Source organism: Podarcis cretensis, assembly GCF_951804945.1.
Source record: "Podarcis cretensis genome assembly, chromosome: 5".
Classification (NCBI taxonomy): Eukaryota; Metazoa; Chordata; class Lepidosauria; order Squamata; family Lacertidae; genus Podarcis; species Podarcis cretensis.
This window is the reverse complement of record NC_137174.1, coordinates 15,773,479-15,797,476: the sequence shown is the minus strand read 5'-3', so window position 1 is coordinate 15,797,476 and position 23,998 is coordinate 15,773,479. Positions and strand designations below refer to the sequence as shown.

At 44.5% G+C, this 23,998-nt stretch overlaps 1 protein-coding gene across 2 annotated transcripts in view; it reads right to left on the bottom strand.

Moving 5' to 3' along the window:
• Window positions 1–1,317: 1,317 nt before the first annotated feature.
• ADK (adenosine kinase) overlaps window positions 1,318–23,998 on the bottom strand; it is a 198,334-nt gene continuing 175,653 nt past the window's right edge. For both annotated transcript variants that reach the window (XM_079975325.1, XM_079975324.1), the window contains exons 10-11: window positions 18,463–18,549; window positions 1,318–2,395 (exon numbers count right to left, since the gene is read on the bottom strand). In XM_079975325.1, the coding sequence (XP_079831451.1) occupies window positions 2,271–2,395; window positions 18,463–18,549 (212 nt within the window). In that variant the 3' untranslated portion in view covers window positions 1,318–2,270. The remainder of the gene's footprint in view (window positions 2,396–18,462; window positions 18,550–23,998) is intronic.

The window sequence follows — 23,998 nt, the reverse complement described above, 5'->3', positions numbered from 1 at the left end:
TTTGGCCTTCCCCCACCTGAAGTTAAGAATTTTTATTGTTCAGTGTGGGGGAGCGCTCTGGGACCCCCCACGACGATATAATCAGCAGAAGCAGAGTTAGGCAAAAATTGAGGAATGAATCAAGCAAACGAGAGAGAGAAGGGGAAAGCATGCAATTTATTTAAGCGACACAAATTTATGCAGGTTGCAGAATTCAGCTATGCTTGGCGCAGAATTTGGCCAGGTATCATTTTGGTTTTTGCTTTGTTTTAGCGCATAGCCACACAGCCCCAGATATAAATCACATCCTGTGTAAAAGGATGAAGAGCTTGCACATTGCCAGATCAAATTTGTGAGTTGCTCAACAGGGAAAGACATCAGAATAAGGCACTGAATGAATGATACCACTTTTTTGTGGTAGCCCAGAATTTAAAGAACCAAGCTCAATGTTGACTGTCCTAGCTGTTGCTTTCGTAGCCAAAACAGAACCACTCACTCAAGGGGGAGGTATTAGCACGGTTGGAAAGCCCTGAAGTTTGCAGAAATACAAAAGAACATAAGGGAGGGGGAAAAAATATTTTGAGTGGGGGGGCACACCAACCTCATGAGGACTGAATGTGGTCGGTGAATGCTCAGTGGCCACAGATGGCTAACAGATGCAGGTAGAGTTGGAAACAGAAAATTTGGTGGGAGCACTGAATAGATGGTGCAGGCCCCCCTTATTTATATATCCAATTTTGAAGTTATTTTTCTCTCTGTGCTCACATTTTTAACATAGAATTTTGGTATAAATGGAGGTAGAGACAAGGGGGAAAGCTAGATTTCTTTGTAGTGTGTGAATGAAGCTGTTTGGGTAACTGTAAATATACCTCAGATTTGCACTTTTCAAGAGCTGTTTCTTAAATGTACCCTTTTGACTATGCCACTAAGAGTTTTTGCCACTGAATAATATTCTACATCCTCTAGCAGGACTCTGTGTGCCTTTGGCGAGGGAATTGAAAGAGACAGACCTCACCATATGGTCCTGGCTTAAAAATATAATCCATTATAAAGCCACTAAGACCTTTAGTTTTGTACTCCAGGGACAACCCTGAGATATGAATTATTTTACTGATATAGTCAAACTGTCCCTGTATTTGCTGGGGGTGTTTTCCATTGGAAAGTTTGTAGTTCTTGATAAATAATGCCCAACCTCTTCCCCCCTCCTTTCTAAATGATGAGGCTGTTCTCAGCATCAAAGGGACACACACAAAAATTAAAACAAAATTAAAAAACATTTGATATGCTGACTCACTCTACTTTCTGTCATAAGGTCACACAAATGAAAAGCCAGAGAACAACTGTATCACAATTGTTTTATTTATCAGTATCAAATTACATAGTAATGAATGACATTTTTAGAACATCTCTCTTGAATACTGTCATACATACAAATAAAGATCTCTCAGTTATTTGAAGTACATTATTTGTCTTAAAACTGTGCGTTGAAATAAAAAGATTCCGTTTTGGCATATCCTGATGAGAAAATCTGCATGAATATTTCTGTACTTCACTTTCACAAATGTATAATATATCTGCTTTGAGATGCATCCTTCAGCTCGCAACAGGAGAATATCCTGTTATGGGCTTTTATTTATATCATAAGAACACCCTGATCTTGCCCTGGAAGAAATGAGCCCCCTGCCCCCAAATCTACAAGATCCTGCACTTAATTAGGAGCCTACTCCTAAACCTCCTAAAGTCAGGAGGATTGCTCTGGACCACACAGCCTTGGGTAAGCTCCCTGAAACATGGGCAAATTCCTATGTAATGCAGTGGAAGCCGGAAGAAGCCCTGTGTGTGTGAATATAGCACACATAGGAGCAAACAGTGCAATTCCTGGCACGAGTACATTGCTGTTAATTCAGTCTTCGGCCAATTAAAGTTTTTGAGGGTTTCTCACCTGCTCAAGCTGAGCAGGATTGGTCAGGGTAGAATATACCAGACGACTATATTAGAAGAGCTTACATCACAGCTAAACAGTGGCGGGTGCTTTCGTACAGAGTTGCTCCTAGGAACTGTACGAAGGGAGTGCACAAGTGTCAAGCTGAAGAGAGCCTGGCCCCTCAATGTAAAACCTGCAAGACACTGTTGTGCTGGAGACAGGGAAAGGGCACTCAGACAGAGGTGTGCGAAAGGTCAAAGTGAATCCAAAGTACAGAAGACTCAGTGCAGGGCAGCTGGGGAAAGGGGTCAATGGAGGGAAGGTAGGCAGCGAGGTCTCCTCTTGATCCTCGGAGGTTGCCCAAGTATCAGTGGAAGTCGGGCTTCTCTGGGAAGGTGCAGCCAGAACGCTTTATGATCACGCTGGCGGCGTAGTGTCCTGCGCGGATGCACTCAGTCAGCGGCCGGTCGTAGACAAGCTGCGAGAGGAAGCCTGCAGGAGAAGAGGGAAAGGAGGTGTTATGGAGAGAGTGTTGGGAACCACCTGGGAATGTACTGGGAGGCGGTGGTTGCAAGGTGACCGTTCTTAAGCCTGACACTCACATCAACTTGTGTTTTGGAGTCGGAGGCATCTACATGCTTTGGTAGCTAACTACAGCTAGACTAGCGCTTCGTCCGTCCTCTGAATGCCAGGTCACGCGGTTTGGGGCTCTTCAGCAGACACTCTTCCAAAGACCCAGGAAGAGGGAAGACCAGTGGGGTCAGCTGAAACATCTGACTTCCTGCTTTGGGACCTTAAGGCATGGGTGAAACTGGTTCCTCGGTCTCGTTGTTTGCACCTTAACATTTATAGCCTATTCTGTCCTGTGTGGGTTTAGAGACTCCGGCCCCCCTCCGTAACTTCTCCACGACAAGTAAATGTAATAAGGGATAGAAGAGGAATGCGCTCAGTCCACATTTTAAACTTGAACCAGCCTACTTCACCAGTCCCAGCCTTTTACGCAGACTGGAATATGCAGCTATGAATTGGAGTGGGTACTGTTTTGAATTTTGCTGTGCCATTTTGATTAAAAAAAAAGACGCACACAAAAATACCTGTTTTGCAAAACAAAAAACAAAAAAAACCCCCACCCCACAAGATGTATTTTAGAGGAAAACTGCATTGAAAAGCTATTTAAAAAAAATAAAAATGAATTTTTGTGCATCTTTTAAAACACAGTAAGTCTGCAACTTACGCACATTTAACTTGTGTGCATTTACACATGTGGCAATAAGTAAAATAAAATAAAATAGGGAGGAAAGGGGGTGGGTTCCAGGAAAAATGACTTTGGTAATCCCACCCACCATTGAACCTATTGGGTTTTTAACTATACACCATTATGGCTTTAGGTACAATTCCTGGACTATAACCCCCACAAAAGTTGTGGGCTTATTGTATGGGAAAGGAAAAAAGATCAAAAAGGACATATGCATCAATGGATGGGAAACTGACACAGAAGAATGACTGGCTGATCCATTCATCCATCCCTAGCTAGAGACAGCTACACAAAATAAAAACCACATACGAACTATTTAAAGAAAGGGGAGAAAAGAGTCTCAAGTATGTGGGTGATAGAGAGTTGTCATATGAGCAAGTCATGGACTCATGCATTCCTTCCTTCACATGCTCCAATTCACATCGTTTGCACTGAACAGGAAGAAAATATTGTTTGCTATTACATCCAAACAGTGTTCACTTGTCCTCCTAATCGGAACTGGAAGCTATTTCTAAATCATAGTTTCCAAATCTGCTTTGGAAAGCAACCAGAAATTGTAGCTTGCAGGTTTGGTTCTAACAGCAAATGATGGTTTGTTCTATATAGGAAGTACAGAAGTTGGAGTGACTGAAGAATGGAATTATAGAGGAAGTGGAAGTGAGGGAGCACGTGAGCCTTGGGCTCACTCATGCAATTTCAGACCATGTGCGGATAAACCCATGGTCTCTGCAACATTACAGAAGATTTAATAAGATTTCACTCCCAGGTCCCAGAATAGACCTCCTCTCCGCCTCCAACTGTTCATGGCTGTCAGAAAAGGTGCTGTAGAGTGTGATGGGCTGTGGGGAGGCCAGAACTCTTTAATGACCACTTAGACTTATGACAAAACCTGATTTTATGAAGACTACAGGATGCAACACGGTGGCTGACCACCAATTATGCCTGTGTTTAGAAAAAGGAAACTGTACATCCCAACGATGGCATGGTCTCTTTTCATATATACTCTCCCCTCAACCTCCATCAACGGCATAGTTTGGTCAAAGAGAGGCAAGACCCTAAGAAGGGAAGACCCAGCCTAAGTTGGATGACATCCCCATAGCGTTTCCAGGAATCCTTCATATTCCCATAAAACTTGTGTTCTGGAAATGCTTTCACTAAGCCAGGGCTCATCCTACTTTTGGTGATACTCTCTAAAATTAGAGTCTATAGATTCTGGCCTACTAATTGGTACCTTTTTTCTAATGTTCCCAAATGGCCCAGGAACCAGGCTTTCCCATTGCTCATTTCCTTACAGCATCTCCTCAAAAGTGCCAGTCATAGTGACACTCATGACATCTGTTTCCTATTATGACACCACTAAGTGGGGAGTTCTCAGCCCAGACCTCCCACATGAGTTTCCAAGTGTCTGGGCACACTGTGTGTGTCACCTTAACCCATGTCATATGGATGCCTTTCTCATTCGGTTTCTCCCTTTCATTACATGCTTATGTGAGGTTGAGATTTACAACATGGCAAAAGCCATTTAACCCAGATGCTGCCCTTTGAGCAAAATATCACCATGTGATATTATAAAAATGTAAACATAAACCAAAGTGCAGCAAAGACGAGGGTAGACCGCCAATACGCCGTCAAATGTGGTAGTGCGTTACAAAATAGGCTTGCCCCAGCCACAACTAATGTGGAAAAACCCTGTAACTACACACAGATGGACGGCTCTCACGGACACTTGATCATCCATTCACACATTTTAAATCTATCCTCGTTCACACATTTAGTATACGAGAGGAAGGCAAAGGGTCAACTAAGTAGGTGCTCTAGTGGCAGTCAGCACAGTGAATCCCACCAACGCAGTTTCTCACACTTGGGTCCCCAGCTGTTGTTGGACTACAACTCCCATCATCCCTAGCGAGCAGGACCAGTGGCCAGGGATGATGGGAGTTGTAGTCCAACAATTGGATACCCAAGTACGAGAAACACGGCTCTAGCGCAATGGGGCTTCCCCACTCTCCTCCCAAATTGGTTCAGGGTGGGTGGGGTCTGGAGAGCCCCCCAGAGAGAGCATTCTGTTATGCCGGTGGAAATGCTTGCACTAACAGAACAAGGGAGCACAGTACTGAATTCCTCCCAGAGATTTCCTCTTAAGTGTTTGTGTTTATGAACTTGGAATTCTGAGAACTACCATGGATAGGCTGGTCGGCGTTAGCCTTGAAAGACTTGCATTCTAAGTCTTATGCAACTGTGAGGCGGATGTTGGATGTTACCATTCGGACAACCAGAAGACGGGAATGTTCGCTTAATGCAGACAAAGGGGTTCAATCTTGGGTACGCACCCTAAGGACGCCTAGAAATTGTAGTGCCTAATTTTGGGGGGTGGGGTGATTGGGAGGTATGTCAGGACTCAAGTCTGTTCAGTAATACCACCACTCTCCATTACAACCCCTTCCTCTGATCATTCATAGATAGATAGATAGATTCTCTGTAGTTAATAGGTAAAGGTAAAGGTAAAGGTACCCCTGACCATTAGGTCAAGTCGTGACCGACTCTGGGGTTGTCGCGCTCATCTCGCTTTATTGGCCGAGGGAGCTGGCATATAGCTTCCGGGTCATGTGGCCAGCATGACTAAGCCGCTTCTGGTGAACCAGAGCAGTGCACGGAAACGCCGTTTACCTTCCTGCTGGAGCGGTACCTATTTATCTACTTGCACTTTGACGTGCTTTTGAACTGCTAGGTTGGCAGGAGCAGGGACCGAGCAACGGGAGCTCACCCCGTCGTGGGGATTCGAACTGCCAACCTTCTGATCGGCAAGTCCTAGGCTCTGTGGTTTAACCCACAGCGCCACCCGCATCCCTAAGTACTTAATAGTGTCAGGAAAAAACCTCTGCTCAGTGTATTTTTGCCTATTCTTGCTTCATATAGTCCAGGGTTGAAACCTGGCATTGAATGTAGATGTTGCAGCCAAAGTAGGAATTAAGCTCTGCAGAAATATTAGGGAACCTGTTGTTAAGAGAAGCTTCTGGTTTCTGTTAATTATTGAGTATTAAGCAGTCATGAGAAGCACAATGGTAAGAACATAGGAAACATCCGTCCCCTCCCCAATTTGAGCCAATCATAGGGCAGGTTGAAAACAGGTTTGTTTTGACAACGTTCTTCTAGATAACAACGGAGATTGCGATGAATATAGATCAGAGGGCCTAATAAAGGCTGCTGCCATCACTGGGAAGAGAATGAAGTATTCCCAGTACAGGAGGAGAATACTTTGTGTTGAGTGTAAAGACCACAGGAATCTCAATGATGCACATCTCCCACCTAAGACACCTCCTAGTGGTGGCAAGCCATTCTCCCTACCAAGTGTGGCTACACGGACAACATCGGAGTAGTGTGTCTGGACAAAATCAGATGGTTTCCGAGTAGCACAACGAAAACAATCTGCTGTCCGTTAACTTAACATGCATTCTTACAGGACAAATCACTGAATACAAAAGAGAGAGAGAGAGAGAGAGAGCGTCAGGCACGGAAACCCAACTGTCTGGAAGGCCTGAAGCTTGCCAGCAAGTTTCTAGGTGGTTAAAGCTCAAGAGCTAGTGGTGCCTTGCATGTATATAAAAATTAGGCAGATAAAAACAGCAATTTCTGAGTCAGTGTGTCTAGAATGCATTAGGCAGGTTGCCAAATGCACACAGACACAGAAAACAGAGTTTGGCAAAGAGCAGGAGGAGTTCTGCTCTCCCCCTCTCCCTCAAAGATGAAAAATAAGTGTGTGTTTGTGTGTCCCATTTTGGCCAGTGCTCAAGAACACATACAAAAATAGCAAAGGGTGGGAAGGATCTTACAGACTGAAAACACAACAGCCATTCCTCACGACATCTAGAAGTAAGACTCTTCCAGACCACAACTCTTTAATAAACAGCCTGCCCCAGCAATCTGAGGTCTGGCTGCATAGGTGCACACCTTTTCCGGGAATCCCTTCAAACTGTAGTGCTGTGAGAGGTGCAGTGTGTGTGTGTGTGTGTGTGTGTGTGTGTGTGTGTATTAGGGATCGTTAACGAATAATTCTCCATATTTTAACCCATTTCCAATAATAATAATAATAATAATAATTTATTTATACCCCACCCAACTGGCTGGCCCCCCCAGCCACTCTGGGCGGCTTCCAAAAAAATATTAAAATACTGTAATACATCAAACATTAAAAGCTTCCCTAAACAGGGTTGCCTTCAGATGTCTTCTAAAAGTCTGGTGGTAGTTGTTCTCTTTGACATCTGGTGGGAGGGCGTTCCACAGGGATGGCGCCACTACCGAGAAGGCCCTCTGCCTGGTTCCCTATAACCTCACTTCTCGCAGTGAGGGAACCGCCAGAAGGCCCTCGGTGCTGGACCTCAGTGTCCGGGTAGAACAATGGGGGTGGAGACGCTCCTTCAGGTATACTGGGCCGAGGTCGTTTAGGGCTTTAAAGGTCAGCACCAACACTTTGAATTGTGCTCAGAAACGTACTGGGAGCTAATGTAGGTCTTTCAAGACTGGTGTTATATGGTCTCGGCGGCCGCTCCCAAGATTCTGATTTCAACTTCAGCTCCTTTTGCCTGTCCCAATAGGTTTCCAAGCCTGCTAGGAACAGTGGGAAGACAAAGATGGCCACCCCTCCCAGGTGTTGCATATGGAAGAGCTGTTATAATTCTATTCATATCTGTGTAGGTGAAGATCCTGGGCAAGAGCCTGGGCTCTGGTGTTTAGCTGCTGCTGGCTCTGGAGGGTGTTACACATAAGGGGCCTGAACCTTTGCAGCTGGGCTCTCATTTCCAAGGTTCTCAATCACACAGGGAGCCTCCCTGTTGAGGAAGTTCAGCCCCCAGTACATGCTTTTAAATAAAAAAGCAAATTATAAACAAGAATTTTTACGGTGGGTTTTTTGTTTGTTTTTTTACATTAAATGTGAAAGCTCAGATGGTTCAAATTATGAGACCCAACAGTTAAAAATCAAATAAAAAGCCTGGAGTTCTGGCAAGACTGTTTGGCTGAAAAATGTTTTGCCGTTGCTGTCAAAAGATGTTTACTTTTAGGCCAAAAGAGGAATAGAAAAAATATTTTTATAAAGGAAGACCCTAAGCCAAATGAACCCGGCTTTGATAGAGAAAGCTGCTGGTGTTTGTCAATTTGTAATAAATCTTTTCCACCAATTGCGTACAGTTTAATGGGTTTCTGCACCCCTGTTTCTGCTTCCTTAAATACTTTAAAAAAGAAGAAATAAAGAAACATTCATGCCAGCCCATGAAATGGGGCTTTAGCCTTGTTTACATGACAGATCTTCGAAAATTTCAAGCTGCAAAAGACTCAAACATTTTCTTTTTGTTGTTAAAAAGACAATGCACTAAATATGAAACCATTGCCACCATGTTTGAATGCTCTCACTGGCATTTGCATCACATTTGGTGGAAACAGCTGCTCACCCCAGCCAGCCATGTGTTATTTACGAAGGTGCTGCTGTGCTATTCAATCATCCCCCAGCTCTTTGCTAATAGCGCTCTGATTTCTGGAAGACTTTCAGAGTCGCTGGCATGGATGATGGGCTGCCCACGAGGCAGGTCAATTGCAGTTAGGTGGTCAGGCACTCAGAGCTTCACGCAGATGATTTGCCATCTTCATCAGCGAACAAACCAACTAACACCAACACGATGCAATGTCGATGATTTAATTGTGTAGCAGATGGCGGCCGTGGCAGCCAAAAAGTATGGTCGATTTGCCTTTATCAGACCCAGGCCCGGCTACTCTGAATGAAAACTTGCTTTCTTTTTAGTGTTTTAAAAGATGCAACTTGGCATCTAATTTCATGCCACTAGGAATGGCAAATAACTTTTAACATTAAACATTCTGGATTAGTCCTGCTGAAGTAAATTGGAGCATGTTTTGGGTAAGGACGTGGTTTGCCACATATTTGGCAATTTGGCCCATGGATTTTCAAAGAGTTGGAATAGATCTTATGCAAGGACAACTATTTCTTAAAGGGCCGTCTCTCTTCTCCAAAAGGTGGAATACAAACCTGTGCTTCCCTCCAATTACTTTAATACAAATGGCTGTGAGTGACTTTGGACTAAGGGTGCCCCCAGAGTTTGCATGTTTGTATGAGTGACGTCTGAATTCTCTGCTCATGGTTATTAAAAAGGGGAAACTCCAATGGACCCCTGGGCAAAATGTGCACCTGAAAAATACATTTCATTTTGCTGTCATTCACTCATCCTCTGCCCGTGATTTGTCGTAAAGCCCAAGGTTGCCTCCTGCTGATTTGACAAGTATCTCCTAATGTTAACTTGGCATGGTACCCAGCAAATATTTTCAGCTGCCATTGATCTCTATCCTGCTGTACTTTGTGTGACATCAAAGATCCCAAACCCACATCCCTCTTTGCAAATAACTTAATCCCATAGAACATTTTGTTGTTGGACAAAATAAAGACTGGGGAGAAGTCCCCCATGATATTCTTGCTCAGAAGTTGGTAAAATGTGGGCTGGACAAGGTAACTGTCAGGTGGATTTGTAGCTGGTTGACTGGCTGAATCCAAGACATAAGTGGAAACCACTGCAAACTATCCCTTCCCTCACCAGCCCCAACTCACAGCCATGTAGTTAGCAGATTTTACAGCTTAAGGATTCTATCAATGCTGGCGGTCAACAAAAGAGGTTTAAAGACTCTCTCAAGGCAAATCTAAAAAAAATGCAGTATAAACACCGACAACTGGGAAACACTGGCCTGCGAGCGCTTCAGTTGGAGAACAGCCTTTACCAAAGGTGTCATGGGCTTTGAAGACACTCAAACTCAGGATGAAAGGGAGAAACGTGCCAAGAGGAAGGCATGCTTGGCAAACCCTCATCATGATCAACTCCTGCCCAGAAACCTATGTCCCCACTGTGGAAGGACGTGTGGATCCTGAATTGGCCTCCACAGTCACTTACGGACTCACTGCTAAAACCCTGTTTTGGAAGACCATCTTACTTGGCTACGAGGGATCGCCAAAGAAGAAAGAAGCAAGAAAAAGCTGTTCCACTAGCGCAACAGAACTTTCCCTTCCTCTCATCTTCTCCCCCTGCCTTCCACAACCTTAAAATCTGCTCTGCATAGTTGCAGGACCAACTGGAGCAGATTTTGAGGGCACATGGGGAAGAGAGAGGAAGGGGAAGTCTGGTTGCACAAGCAGAACTCCATGCATGCAGTGTTGGATTTGACCTTAAATTTCTGGCAATTCTAACTTATCGCCTTGCAGCTTCACTTAGCTTTCCACATCCACGACAGACAACAATGAAAAACTGCAGTTCAGCTCATCCGCCCTGACACCATGCTAAGGACTTGCTTCCCCCTCACCAAGTAAAATCAATACCATGTTTGAGCAAACACACTTACAGCTTTATTAGGATGTCTTGCTTGTTCTGTAACAGCTACTTGAAGCTGTGGTGGCAAATCGACTCAGCTCAGTTAAACCTAGAGAGCTGGGTAAAGAGGCCCATCAATAAGGTTGTTATAAAATACTCTGCAGGAGTCCAGAAAGCTGGAACAAACAGCCTGCGACGTGTCAATATTTTTTACTCAATATCAATATTTTTCATCTCCAAGAATGAAAAAAAAAAAAAAGCACAATGAGATCACTGCTTATCAAATGGACCACATGCTAAATAGTAAATGCTTCTTTCCTAGCCAAGTTTGACCCAAACACAACATTTTAAATGATTTCCCCCACATTTTGCTATCTGTTAGTTACACAAGGAGAGCAGAAAATATAAAATTTGATGTAGCTGTGGCAACAGAACGAAGTCCAATAGGAAAGGAATGTACACATGGCTCTATTGCTGGCTTCCTCAAACTTGGCCCTCCAGATGTTTTTGGCCTACAACTCCCATGATCCCTAGCTAGCAGGACCAGTGGTCAGGGATGATGGGAATTGTAGTCCAAAACATCTGGAGAGCCGAGTTTGAGGAAGCCTGCTCTATTTGCAGAATGCAGATCTATGCATAAGGTCAGAGTGGGAGAAAAGATGGAGTCATTAAGGGGGCAGGAGACCTCTGGGCAGGTGACAGTGATGGAGATGAATGGGCAACAGTCTATATCAGAATAAAGGAAGGGAAAGGGTATAAATTGCTTTGCAGGTAAGGACAAGGAGTCTGGGTCAGACCAGGAAGCTGACAGGAACCCCATGTACAGATTTAAGGAGTGGGGTGTCACACTGTCCAAGCAAAATGAAAAAGGTGACTGACTTTGGGCATTGGAAATTTGGCATCAGGAGCAAAGGAGCTAAGAAGAAGAAGAACAGTTTGGATTTGATATCCCGCTTTATCACTACCCGAAGGAGTCTCAAAGCGGCTAACATTCTCCTTTCCCTTCCTCCCCCACAACAAACACTCTGTGAGGTGAGTGAGGCTGAGAGACTTCAGAGAAGTGTGACTGGCCCAAGGTCACCCAGCAGCTGCATGTGGAGGAGCAGAGATGCGAACCCGGTTCCCCAGATTACGAGTCTATCGCTCTTAACCACACCACCACACTGGCCCACCACAAGGTGGGCTTGTGACAATGGAAGGGCACATACAGAACGGAGAGGAGAGCAAGAGGTGTGTGGGGATGTTGTCCTCGTACAGGTCTCTGCTGAAATCTGAAAGACCGAAGTCCACCCCTGATGGGAAGGGTGGGAAGGCCAGAGCTGACATGATAGGGAGGCAAGCACAGTGATTTTTAAAATAATTATATGCAGCCTGCCCCCCTCCCTTGCTTGAATCCTATTTGGGACAACCATTGTGAGTTTCTTTGGGCAATGCTTGAGCAAAAGCTTTTCCAGGGACTCCTGCATTGGCTCATAATGTGCTGGTGAATTCTAGCACAGCTGCTTGAGGACAGTAGTTGGGAGGATGGATGAGAAGGCAGCCGCATGCTTCCAAACCAAAGATGCAGTGCTCTTAACACCCAGAGGAGTGGCTGGCATGCAGGAGGAGGCGAGGAAGGTTTAAGCTGGACAGTAACTTGGAGGGCTTTAAAAGAGGATTAGACGAATTCACGAAGGATAAGGCTACCAGTGGCTACTAGCCGTGATAGCTACATTTTGCCCCCACTGTCGGGGGCAGCATGCCTCTAAATCAGTGTTTCCCAACCTTGGGTCTCCAGCTGTTTTTGGACTACAGTTCCCATCATCCCTGTCTTGCTAGCTAGGGATGATGGGAGTTGTAGTCCAAAAACAGCTGGAGACCCAAGGTTGGGAAACACTGCTCTAAATATCAGTTTCTGGGAACTGCTGCTGCACATGGATCCTGTCTGTGTGATTCCCATGCTGGTTATTGTGAAAACAGGATGTTGGGCTATGCTGGGCTATGCTGGGCATTTGGCCTGATCCATCAGGGCTCTTATTACCGTATCTTTTGCTGTATAAGACGCACCAGACCATAAGACACACCTAGTTTTTGGAGGAGGAAAACAAGAAAAAAAAAATATTCTGAATCCCAGAAGCCAGAACAACAAGAGGGATCGCTGTGCAGCGAAAGCAGCGATCCCTCTTGCTGTTCTGGCTTCTGGGTTAGCTGCGCAGCCTGCATTCGCTCCATAAGACGCACGCACATTTCCCCTTACTTTTTAGGAGGGAAAAAGTGAGTCTTAAGGAGCAAAAAATACCGTAACTGCTATCCTGGAGCAGGCACCCTGTTATAGCAGCATACAGTTCTCCCATTCATTTGGAAACAGAATCAGATTCTGCAATTCTCACTTCTGTGCGGGTGGGCGGAAGTATTTGGTGATTCCAGATTTAGGACTGGGAAGCCTCTGCAGCCAACAAAGGGGATGCCAGGACTAGACTACAATGCGGCTATCCGGAACGAAGGAGTTTGTCATCAAAATCGCAGTAGACTGAGATGTTATAGGAGCAAGGAACAAGGGCATCCTTCCCAGACTCCCCCCACCCCCAACAGAGCAATAAAGTGCTTACAGAGCACAGCATAGGAAGGCTGTGGGGTGGGAAGTAAAAAGGTGTTATTTATGCCTTTCCCAGCTCCTGAAACTACAATGCTGTCTGGAGCCCACAGCAGGAAGAGCTCTCCTCCTCCTCCTCCTGTGTGTGAGGTCCCACTTGCTAATATCTTTAAATGTGGCTGGAATCTTTAAAAGGAGAGGCAGTTTCTAAATGGCAATAACTGGATTAGAAAATCCATAGCGCTGTACAGCCAAAACATTTATCAAAATAATAAGGATCTTTCAAATATGACAGAGAAAAATACACCGAAAGCATATAATTTGGCAATATTTAGTTTATGGAAGGCCAGTTACAGAGACCAAGAGGCCTCGGAGAAGCCTGGCTCGAGATACGGCATTTATCTTGGTAGGTTAAGAATGACACAAATTGCCAAGCACGGCCATAAGCGGGTAGCTGGAATGACAGCCAGCCCTTTCCAAGTCAAGACAGATGCTTCATCAGAAAGTTCAGCTATTATACCAGGGGAAACAGGCTGTCAGTCAAAAGGCTGAATTTTATTTTCAACGCTTTATACAGCTGCAATAAGAGGATCCTCAGAGTCAAATCAGACGCCAGTGTTGAGCTAATCTCTTTCGCACTTTATCTTCACTTGGAAGGAAAGAAACCATAGCTAAAACATCCTTTGGTCTCCACTTCCCCCCAACCCTGCCATGCTTCATTCATGAAGATCTTTAGAACAGAAAAAGCTATATATATTTAATGAATGACACAAAGCTAGCTAGCAGCTGATAAATAATGAAGTTCCTCAGAGCAAGACAAACATTTAAGGGATGTATTTCAGGGCTCTGACATGATATCCAAGGGGGAAAAACCCTTTTATAAATAATATTTGAAAGGGCTGCTGAAAAACAGAAGAAGCATAAGGACACTGTAGAGAAGTTGTGTTAACAACAACAGACCCACTAGAAGCAGCAGATATTATAAGTTTGACCAAGATGTATTTCTGAAGCACCATCAGTGGCAATGCATTTTAGTAATGTATCTCTTTGGCACACCAAATGTGTTTTTCTACAGCGTGCAAACTCCAACCTAGAGAACGTGGCAGAAAATGAAGATCTTGCTGGAAAAGCTCAAAGCACACTTTAAGGCTTCGATGCACACCTTAAAAGATCTCCCAACATGGGTTCAACATACTTTGCCAGCTGAATAATAGCTGCTGGATAGTGTAGCTTCCCTGGACAAAGAAAGCAAAAGCTTTTATTCAGTCAGTACAGAAAGAAGAGCCATCCCACTGATCTGGGCAGGATGTGGAGCTCATACCCAGAATCAGGAAACCAAATCATGGCAGAAATATAGGAACTAATAAGAGGGAAGGTTTGAGCACTTTAAGACAGGCAACCAAAAGGCACATGCTTCTGAACTGTGCAAAATGCTGGATTTTGCTGAAGCTAGGGTTCAGCACTTAAAAGGGCACCGTCACGCTGAGGTGAACTTGGGAGAACAGCAGCTTTAGAGAAATTTTATAATTAAGCTATGCTACAAAAGTTCTGTAAACAAACAAAAACAAAGAAGGAAAAATATTTCCCTTCCAGTTTAAAGTGTGTTTGCCATGAGACACCAGAACAAAACTGATCCCAACTACAGATGACCGATGGTCCACATAGTTTGACAGCTTCAGTTGGTCCTGATGGCAGCTTTTTCTCACACACCCTTTCCCTGCAAAATAGGACCTAAAGTCTTCCTCAGTTCATACAGCGATGGAAAACAAATGCTAAAGGGCAATGGTAGAGAAGATGCTAAAAGCTGCTCCTAACCCTGGCACTGGGAATCCATGCCTGCTCCGCCCCAGGTAGCAGAGATGTGATATGCCCCAAACGGCCTCGGTCCTGTATACCTGAAGGAGCGTCTCCACCCCCATCGTTCAGCCCGGACACTGAAATCCAGCTCCGAGGGCCTTCTGGCAGTTCCCTCACTGCAAGAAGTTACAGGGAACCAGGTAGAGGGCCTTCTCGGTAGTGGCGCCCTCCCTGTGGAACACCCTTCCATCAGATGTCAAAGAAATAAACAACTACCTGACTTTTTAAAAACATCTGAAGGCAACCCTGTTTAGGGAAGTTTTTAATATTTGATGATTTATTGTGTTTTTAAGATTTTTTCGGGAGCTGCCCAGAGTGTGTGGGGTATTAATAATGATGATGATGATGATGATAATGATGATGATGATGATGATGATGAAGATGCATTTTTGTAATTCTCATGGGTCTATGTAATGTACAGGTCCATGTTCCCTCCATCACAAACAGAGTCAGTTGCTGCCACTCCTGTTATTTCCCCCTTCTTCCACGCCACTTCTTGTACCTGGAAGAACAGCAATGGTCCCTGCTCATCAAGGCAACTCTATTTTCACTTCCAAGACCTCACTCAAAATACTGCCCTATGTCACCATAGCCAGTTCTGAATTATTCACAACCAATTGTTTTTTATTTGATCCTGCCAGTTCCTCCTGCTGTCCCTCTCTTTTTCTGTTCATCTTCCTTAGTCCAAAAGACTTCCAAACAGAAGCTTTGTGTTGCTTCCAGTGCTCAGCAGACATTTGGATGCTCTTGCAAACTAAGGGGTTGGTACATGCACAGAAGCATAATGTTTACAGTTACCAACGTATTTAGTTTGTCTTGATAAAAAGGAAATGTCATCTGCCATACAGCTGAGTTAAAGCTGCTCAAGAAGGTCACTGAAGACATTCGGAGTTTTGCCTTTTCCTGCATACTGGTGTGCTTATGAGGATCAGTCAGATGTCTTAATTCTGCACTCAATCAAGATTTTTGCCATTAAATGTTTCTGTGCTTTTGAACTACAGTGGTACCTCGGGTTACATACGCTTCAGGTTACATATGCTTCAGGTTACAGACTCTGCTAATCCAGAAATACTACCTCGGGTTAAGAACTTTGCTTCAGGATGAGAACAGAAATCGTGCTCCGGCGGCGCAGCGGCAGCTGGAGGCCCCATTAGCTAAAGTGGTGCTTCAGGTTAAGAACAGTTTCAGGTTAAGAACGGACCTCTAGAATGAATTAAGTACTTAACCCGAGGTACCACTTTACCAGGTTATCAGTGACAAAGAACAGCATTTCTAGGCTGTAAAATAAGGGGCATATTTCCAGGTGAGGCAGCCTTTTCTCTATACCCTCTCTATCGTCCTCACTCATGATGCCAGCCAGAGAATTCCCTCTAGGGCTGTCAAAGAATCATAGAGTGGGAAATGACCCTGACAATCATCTAGTCCGGTCTCCTGCAATGCAGGAATATGCAACTGTTCCATACATGAGAATTTGCATTCTTTGTCCCCACTTTACAAACAGACAGTGCTCACAAGTCCTTTTTCTGCCTTAGCGGCATCCTTCAATTCTCCTCCCTTACCCAAATATTGATTTCTTTAAAAACGCATGTTGGGCACTGCAAACCTAGTAAACCCAACTAGAAAGTTTCCAGATTTCTACCATTTCTTGCTTAACATTCTAGAATTCCAATACAATTTTTCTGTCTGGCCCCTACTATTCAGTGGCTGCCCCCATTAAACAACAACAACTCATTGCTTTCAATACTTTCCTGAAGGAAAGGCTATAAATGTTTTAGTCCAAGTACAGTCGTACCTTGGTTTTCGAACAGCTTAGTTCCCAAAGGTTTTGGCTCCTGGACATCGGAAACCCGGAAGTGACTGTTCTGGTTTGTGAACTAGTTTTGGAAGCCGAACGTCCGACAGGGCTTCTGCGGCTTCTGTTTGGCTGCAGGAGCTTCTTGCAGCAAATCAGAAGCCGTGATTTGGTTTTTGAACGTTTTGGAAGTCGACTGGACTTCCGGAATGGATCCTGTTCGACTTCCAAGGTACGACTGTATTGCAAATAATCCTCCCAGGTTAAAATGTGCCTTGCATGAAAGTGATTGATAGGTGTGACATAACATGGAATTGGGCCTCATAGGGCTCGCTCTAGAAATCAATTCTTTGGGTGGTGTTTTTGAAATAAAAAGTTGTCAGGTTCCCCAAGTCTAAAATGGGTGTGCCATAGATCATGCAAAGGATAGAGCCTGGCTGGGCCTAACGGCTTAGGGTAGAGACTGATGATGGGGCAGAGTTAATAAGCAAAAGTTCTCAGTCTGAGCAGAAAATACTCTGTCCCTTTACCCTGAGATGCTAGTCTTTCCCCCGCAAGAACTTAAGGTGGTGGCTAAATTTCTGAAACTTCAGGTCAAACCCTGAGACTCCGCAAGTCTATTTGGAGAAAAACTAAGGTCCGATACGATGCCTTGAAGCTCACTGTAGTAAGTAAAGGTAAAGGGACCCCTGACCATTAGCTCCAGTTGTGACTGACTCTGGGGTTGCGGCGCTCATCTCGCTTTATTGGCCGAGGGAGCCGGCGTACAGCTTCCGGGTCATGTGGCCAGCATGACTAAGCCGCTTCTGGCGAACCAGAGCAGCGCACGGAAACGCCATTTACCTTCCCGCCGGAGCGGTACCTATTTATCTACTTGCACTTTGACATGCTTTCGAACTGCTAGGTTGGCAGGAGCAGGGACCGAGCAACGGGAGCTCACCCCGTCGCGGGATTCGAACCGCCAACCTTCTGATCGGCAAGTCCTAGGCTCTGTGGTTTAACCCACAGCGCCACCCGTGTCCCTCACTATAGTGAAAGCCTTCAAAAAACATATTGCAAGACACAGAGATTGCAGTAACCAAGAGAACTTGTTAGGGCTTGTGTTGAGATATTTTGAACCACAACAGCTACAAAAATATAGATGTAACGCTCCAATGCCAAAAAATATTATGGTTGCAAATGGATATAAAAGTAGCAGCAGATGTTACTTTACTTGTGACTTTTAGCCTTTGTTTTTTAACTCTTTGTAGTCTTTTTGTATTCGCACATCAACTGCCTAGGAACCAGATGAACTGAAGAGGAGGGGAAAAAATAGTTCAAACGTTACGCTCGGTTATTTACATACTCTTTAATATTCACCACAACTTGTTTAAAAGAACAGCAATGTGTTAAAATTTTAAAGCCACAAGGGATTCTGAGTACGCTGCATAACATATTTGATGCAGCTTGTTTATGCAACATTCTGACAGATACAATTAATCTCGTGAAAACAATGTGGATGTTGCATAGGAGCACATTATCTTTAAAGCCACAAAACACATTTTTCCCTGGGAGAATTAGCAGTCTATTAAAACACAATCTTAGGGAGGAAAATGGAAGCTTGAAAAGAACAATCTGACATTCTGTACTTCAGGAAAGGAACACCCTGCCACCACCTGCCCATGTTCTCGAATAAAGGATGGGGGGGCACTTCCAAATAAAAGGGATAATGCAAATGGCACGTACCTCCCACGAAGGCATCGCCAGCTCCGTTTGTGTCCACGATCTCGCTCTGGTCACTAATTAAGACCGGGAAGGCTCTTACTTCATTTTCTACAAGGGGGAAAGAAAGAAAAAGATACCTGAGGAAACGATTGATACCATCCAGAATTAATATGCTGCAAAGAAGGAAGGATCGTCTCATAAGAACCGATAACCAAAAAGTTGCTTCGCAAGGCATCTCAGTTGGAGCATGGATTAGATCAGAGCTTCTGGAAGCCAATGGATGCAATCAAAGATGTATTGAAACAACCTTGGCCATGCGAAGAAGCAGTAAAGAGCATGGCCTTCGTGCCTTTCTAGACGAAACACGTTGGAACAACATCTGTTTTGAAGAAAAAGCGACCCTAGGTGTTTGGTTTGGTTTTATGGCCTTAATGGAAACATTTCCTAGTCTTGGTCCCTCTACCCCCGCCGGTATTACAGTTCTACTAGCCGACTGTTTCAAGTGATTTAAAAATTGTGTACTTGAATGTACCATTCTCCATGTAACTTGTAATGTGTGGGTACAATAATTTTGGAGCGTCGGGGTAACAGATTAAATACGTACTACTAATTAATCAGCTAGGGCTTTCCAGGGGGTAATGTCATAAGGATGTGATAAAAACATAATTACCACCTTGTTAATGTGTAAATTACCAGAGTCATAGAAGGCTATACAAGTTCTGTCTCACAGTCATTGAAGGAATACACCGAATGTGCTTTGGGAGGCAGATGAGATGGGAGAAAACAAGCAACTTCTCTCCCAGGTGACCATAGGAGCTTTCATTGGTGGGTTTGTTTGTTTTTAAAAAATGTACGTAGGTACCACTATAAGGAACGTGGCAGCATGATGCAGCACACTACACAGTTGTCAAAATGTTTAGGAAGATCAAGAGCAATCATGCAAAACGGTTCAAGCAAGGAAGCTGGATAGAGCCTTGTACAGCTCCTTTTGGCAACTCCTGTAGCCAAGCTGGTGTCAAAGTGCTCTGCTTTCCTTTGGACCACATCCGTGAGGCTGAGCAGCCCAGGACCTCCATACACAAGGCCCAGGCTTATGCCCCGGGGAGGTCACTCTGGTGCTAACACAGCAGTTTGACTTCACCCCCGGAGGCACACTCCATTGTCTCTCAAGACAGACGGCTGCCAACAAATAACCCCCTGCAGATTGCGGCAGGTACCTGTTTACTGAATCTAATCTAATAAATTACTTAAAGGTAACCCAGCTTTATACACATGGTAGTCTGCTGGCTGGGGTAGATATTTGCAGTGCATTCACTCTGAACTATTGCCATTAAAGCAGGGAGGCTACAAGCGTCACACACCTAAGAAGGGTGGGCCAATGTATAAAAGCGGCCAAGCCTTCTGCATATTTTTAATTGAACAGCAATAGAAAAGAATAAAATCGACCCGCAATGGCAAGCACCAGCAATGAGTTCCAATGAATTAATGCCGTTTATTACGCACACACGCACACAGTTCAGGTCTCTCACCCAGAAATTTGCAAACTGATGGTTAGGTCACCGAGTTACGCTTGTTTAAGTAATGTGGGTGGGAAGTGAGTTGTCAGTAAGGGGCGGGGGGGGGGGATGAATGGAGGCAATCTCAGCTGAGCACTGTCAGGATACTCTACAGTGTTCTGGAACTGGTGATTACAAGAGTCATGAGAAAGGAAGGATGCAGCAGGGAGACTGCAGAGACCTCCGTGAACATCACAAACAACGAAAACAGTCTGGAAGCGCCCCTAAGTGCCCATATTACATGTAGTTTGACCCTTAGGATAAAGGAGCAGAAACACATAACAGGGCTCAAAGGTGAATTTCAGCCCTGGTGTCCTGCTCTGTAGAAATTAAGGGCCAGCTACTCTCTTCCTTAGGGATGTGGGTGGCACTGTGGGTTAGACCACAGAGCCTAGGGCTTGCTGATCAGAAGGTCGGCGGTTCAAATCCCCGCGACTGGGTGAGCTCCCGTTGCTTGGTCCCTGCTCCTGCCAACCTAGCAGTTCAAAAGCACGTCAAAGTGCAAGTAGATAAATAGGTACCGCTCTGGCGGGAAGGTAAACGGCGTTTCCGTGTGCTGCTCTGGTTCGCCAGAAGCGGCTTAGTCATGCCAGCTCCCTTGGCCAATAAAGTGAGATGAGCGCCGCAATCCCAGAGTCGGTCATGACTGGACCTAATGGTCAGGGGTCCCTTTACCTTTACTCTCTTCCTTGCACAAAGCAAGCCATCCCCAAAAGGTTGAAGCTTTAAAAGGCACTGAACATAAACCCCCCCAAAAAAACATTCGGCCAAATTTTATTCATTTAATTTGTATGCTGCCCTTCATCTAAAGATCACACAGCGGTTCATGACATAAAAATTCAAACTGAGAACACAAAACCCCCTCCCACAAGCACATTTAAAAGGCCACAGAATGTTAATTAGAATGGTTATAGAGAAATGCTTTTGCCTGGAGCCTTCATTACATATCTTTAGGCGCCAGGCGAGCCTCCCTGCGGAGAGCATTCCACCAGAGGGGAGCCACCACAGGAAAGGTCCATTCTCATGTTGCTACCCTCTGGACCTCTCGTGGAGGAGGCACACAAGATGATGGTTGCAGGGTCTGGATCAGTTCATATGGGGAGAAGCATCCTTGAGGTACTGCAGTCCTGAGCCGTTTAAGGCTTTATGGGTAAAAAACAACACTCTGAATTGGGCCCAGAAATCAAACAATATAGGCAGCATCACACAGGCTCATCTCCTCCCCTGCCCCAAGGCTTAATTTTTGTGAGAGTTCCACCCCAGAATCTGTTTCATCTGAGCCCTAAAACACGCAACATACCAATAAAGCAAAGTGTCCGTTAAACTGTGTGGAGTATATTTCCTTCCTTTCTGAAATTATCACGGGAAGGGTGACAGTACAGAAGGCAACAACATACTTGCATTGCCGTCTTTTGCTCTCCGTTCAGCAGTGCTCAAGAAATGCCCAAGATGATCAAATGCTTCTCCCACTGTCTTCAATGGGATCCAACCAAGCTTGAAAACATCTCCACTTTTTGATACACATTTTCCAAAGCTTACATTTAGCACTTTCTTTGTTTGGTCCCATCTTGCTTACATTCAGGATGATTCAGGATGTGAACCAGTCAAAGGCATGATATTGCATGCCACACATGCTGCCAGACACTTTGGGATTTGTGCAGGAAAAAGATATTGTGAAATTTAGATAGATTTCACAGACAGATTTTCCTACAAGAAAAAGCACAGCCCACCAAATGTCTTGCTCTAGGATAAAACCGTATGGTTACTGGTGTAGCTCACGTGAGTCTTCTTTTATGTCCCACAACATCTCTCAACCCTTACGGGAATTAACTACTTTTGACACATGAACACATTTCAGACAAACAGAAAAAAACCCCCACCCAGATTCATAGCTGTCAAGTGTCCTTTATTTGAAGGGACAGTCCCTTATTCCAGCGCCATGTCCCACTGCTGTCCCTTATTGCTGGATGTCCCTTAAATGTCCCTTAAATGATGTCCCTTAAATTTCAAAGGAAGCAGCTCCTCTCCCTTCCTCCCTGCAGGCCAACTGTGTTTGCTCCAACTGTGTTGCTTGGCTGTGTTGCTCACCCAATAAGAAGTCTAAGAACGACTGGGGGGTGGAGCTTGCATGCCTTGTGTGTGGCTAGTTAATGCAAGCTGAGGAGGTTTTTGAATGCTGGATGCCATTTTGTTGCATGTGCTGCTGCAAACTTTGCAGTGCAAAGCCAGGCCGGGGAGCCATCTTAAGTTGAGGCTGCATAGGCCTTGTGGTGCATGTGATTCAGATTCTATTCAGTTGAACCTCTGGTTACAAAGTTGGTTGGACAGTGTTCTCGAAGCTACCAGCATGAGTTTGACCAGACTGCAGGAGGACAGGAAGACTGCAGTGCCTGGAACAGGTGAGGCTGCAGGTCCCTTATTTTGGCTGCTGGTCCCTTATTTTCAAGGCTGCTGGTCCCTTATTTTCAAATCTGTAAGTTGACAGCTATGCCCAGATTTCAACGTGCCTTTGGAATTTGCTCTACTTGTCAGGCTGATTTTTAGATTAAAATAGAAAATTCCCCCCCCCCCCAGCTTTTTATAGGGTTTGTTGCTAATGGCACTACCAAATTGCAATTAGTTCACTGTTTTTATGTTTTAATTTCTGTTGTGGTTTTACAGTGATGTCTGCTTACCTCCTACTGTTAGCCACTTTGAAAATTCATTTAAAAGGAGGGATATAAATGTTTTAAATACAGGTAGTTAAGTTAGCTGATAGCTGTTGATAAGGCTACCACCTAATAACAGAGCAACTTCCCTCCCCGCCGGCAAAAGCCATATAAAATAGATGCAACGTGAGTTAATCACGCAGTGTGTGAGGTGTAGCGGTTAGAGTGTCTAACTAGGACCTGGGAGACCTGGCTTCAAATCCTTGCCTGGTCATGAAGGTCATTAGGTGGGGCCTTCAGACAGTTACTGCCTCTCAGTCGAACCTACCTCACAGGGTTGTTGTGGGGGATTATGCATGATGGGCTGACAGCAAAATAGACACAGGGCTATTCTGCGCTCCCTAGGTGCGTACAGAACTTCCAACCCAAAACTTGTATATCCTTGAAGTAAGTTTGTAATTGTCATTTTAGGCTCGAATGAAAAATCCACAAAGGATAGGAGACAAGTTTCGTAAACTTGCATGCACGTGCAAGTTGCTTGATCTTATTTTGATGCCATGTGTCACAACATTTTAAAAGAGCAACAGTTAATATAGATTGGAAAAGTCCATCTTTGCCCACTAGGTTTGCTTTTAATAGGAGTTGGAACTGTTCCACTGAACTGCCAAAACACACCACTTCTCCATGCTATCGACACGGCCGCTCAAGTCAGAAGTCAGAACTACAAGTTTCTGTTTATTTGGTCTACCGTTCATAAGCATCAAATACAATGTAGGGTTATCAAGACAGCCACAGCAGAGAGTGAGAAAAAAGACAAAATACCTGCAAATATATTATGCCTTTTGAAATGAGAATATAACGAAATCCACAAACAATCAGAAATGCAGGCAATTCTGACTTGTAACTCAGCTCCCCTTTAACCATTAAGACCTAGATAATTCATGATGAATAAATTTATTTCATATGGAGGAGGGTCAGATCCTCCTCTAGTTTCTAATGCCACTTTTTCAGAATTACTTCTACCAAGATCAGTGTGGTTTTCTGTGATCTGAGGTTGATAGCTGTCAACGTTTCCCTTTTTTAAAGGGAAATTCCTTTATTCCGAAGAGGATTCCTCGCAAGAAAAGGGAAAAGTTGACAGCTATGCTGAGGCTTAGAATTTGCCCATTAAGATGAAGGCAAAGAATTCATCTGAGGTCTCCGGACGTAAAGTTGGATAGTATATCCCTATAAAAATTACAGCATAGCAGAATGTGGGCTAATGTATAAAGTTACTTTTGTAAGGGTAAAAACTCTCAAGTGCCAACACATCCCAGTTTCTCATTTGGATGCCATGGAAATCTGTGGTTAAGT